The following is a 2299-nucleotide window of genomic DNA, read 5'->3' as shown; positions in this document are numbered from 1 at the left end:
AGCACTCAAAGAATCCTCCAGAGAAATGTATGGGGTTAGTTTGTCACGCCAATATGGCAGTTGCCTATACATACCCCGCCCCTTCCTGTAATGTAAGTAACCAGCTGCATTTTTTAAATTGGCATGATTCTGTCTACTTAGCTATGCCACGACGAGTGTTGGTGCGCAGTGAGCAAGTTAACATAAAGAGTAACAATTTTTTTTTTGCCTTATTTTAGTGATTTGGGGGTAGATATTTATATCGTTCAATTCAGATTTAAACATTTATTTCAATATGACCTGCCGAGTTAGGTATGCCTCTCCATTCATTTGAATAGGAACATAGCTGCCCAAAACAACTGCCTGAAACCATTACCAAGATGGCCACCGAGTGGTGGGACTTTGAGCACTTTGCTTGTGTCTTACCAGTTTCAGTGCTGCTGCCGGACTTGTCTCTCACTGGTACCTGTTTGATTGGTCATTCATGCCCCATTTGTCCCATTGATCGCTGATTGGTCCCTCTCCCATCAGTCTGTTGGTGAAGATGCAGAGTCTGCAAAGTCCTGCCGACTGACTGTGACTGACCCGTGCTGTGCTCCTGTCCTTCTGTCCATCTGTGTACAGGTGGACATCTGGTCTCTGGGGATCATGGTGATTGAGATGGTGGACGGCGAGCCCCCCTATTTCAACGAGCCCCCCCTGCAGGCCATGAGGAGGATACGTGACAACCTGCCTCCCCGGCTCAAGGAGTCCCACAAGGTCCGACAGACTCAAAGAGTAGCCCGTCCCATCTGTCACATGCAATTTTCACTAAATTAATTTCACTATCACAATGACATGCAGTTTTACGATCACAACAATAAACACAACTTCACTATCACAACAACATGTGTAACTGCACTAATCACATCATTGTGGTTGGATTTGTAATACAAATCACACACACCTCCATACACACACACACATACACACACACACCATCAGCATGTTCACAAACACCTCCACACACACACACACACACACAGTGGTAGAAGCACTCAAACCAGACTGTCCTATTTAAAATCGCACCGATTTAAAAAGATGAGATAGTAATGACGCATGACAGATTATTTGAGTGTTAAAAACAAAAAAAAAACTAACAACAGAAGGTATTCTTCTCATAGTTGTTGTCTGATTCTCCTCGTCTGTGAGAGCAGACATAAATGAATGGTGATGACACAGAGGGCCTGTACGAAACGGGAAAAAATGCTGCCTTTTAAGATATCTAACAGGGGAGCGAGGCATCGTGACATGTCCGAATCAAAAATGCTGCCTTATAAGATATCTAACAGGGGAGCGAGGCATCGTGACATGTCCGAATCAAAAATGCTGCCTTATAAGATACCTTCGTTTGGCCAAATTTTGAAGGCAGCATAGATGTATCCATCATGCTGCCTTCAATGTCCAAAATTCTATTTTTTTGTGAGAAATAGAATGTTACGTTATTCTTCTTTCTGGTATCCTGACAACAGCGTTTTGTGTTGCTATCTTGCTAGGCTGTCCGAAACAAAGTTCATAGCCGGTGCCTTGATGCCTTCTACGGCAAATGAGTCGGTAGAGAGCTGAAGACAGCGAGGCAGCAGACAGCTGCCTTTCATTTCGTACAGACCCAGAGTGAAAATTGTTTTTGTTGTTTGTTGTGTTGTAGTTGCATGCCGTTGTTCTCATTGTTGTTGTTATTGTTGTTACTATTGCTGCTGCTGCTGCTGTAGTTGTTGTTGTTATGTTTGTTGTTGCTGCTGTTGTTGTTGTTGTTGTTGTTAATGCTGTGGCTGCTGTTGTTGTGGTGTGCAGGTGTCGTCGGTGCTGCGGGCCTTCCTGGACCTGATGCTGGTGCGGGAGCCGTCCCAGAGGGCCACGGCCCAGGAGCTGCTGCTGCACCCCTTCCTCAAGCTCTCGGGCCCACCCTCCTGCATCGTGCCCCTCATGCGCCACTACCGCCACCGCTGAGACGCCTAGCAGCCTCCCGCCAGCAGGGCGGCGCTCTTAAAACACCCTCCCAGCTCACTCACTCGTGCACACAGACACACACACACACACACACACACACACACACACACATACACTTGCACACTCTCACCAAGAGAAGACCTGAGAGAGACTTTTGAAACCCCCGGCCCCACGATCGGGGATTATTTAATACATAAAGACACTGACACCTGTAACCGTATGTAGTTTAGACAGAAGTGAAATTAACAAGTAAACACAAGAACAAAAGCTTATATTAATGCAAACCGAAAAAAAAAGGGTGGAAACACTAAAGGTGGAGGTGCCGGAGGTC

At 46.0% G+C, this 2299-nt stretch overlaps 1 protein-coding gene across 1 annotated transcript in view; it reads left to right on the top strand.

Moving 5' to 3' along the window:
- The window catches only part of pak5 (p21 protein (Cdc42/Rac)-activated kinase 5), a 46721-nt gene extending 44692 nt beyond the window's left edge, over positions 1–2029 (top strand). Inside the window, exons 8-9 of the mRNA XM_076271854.1 lie at positions 604–738; positions 1813–2029. Coding sequence (XP_076127969.1) covers positions 604–738; positions 1813–1968 — 291 coding nt within the window. The 3' untranslated portion in view covers positions 1969–2029. The remainder of the gene's footprint in view (positions 1–603; positions 739–1812) is intronic.
- Positions 2030–2299: the final 270 nt, after the last annotated feature.

The sequence above is a fragment of the Alosa pseudoharengus genome, unplaced genomic scaffold, assembly GCF_046254945.1.
Source record: "Alosa pseudoharengus isolate Yale_2024_CS ecotype anadromous, Long Island Sound unplaced genomic scaffold, YU_APseudo_1.1 YU_APseudo_1.1_scf_7, whole genome shotgun sequence".
Taxonomy (NCBI): Eukaryota; Metazoa; Chordata; class Actinopteri; order Clupeiformes; family Clupeidae; genus Alosa; species Alosa pseudoharengus.
This window is presented reverse-complemented; position numbering and strand designations above follow the sequence as displayed.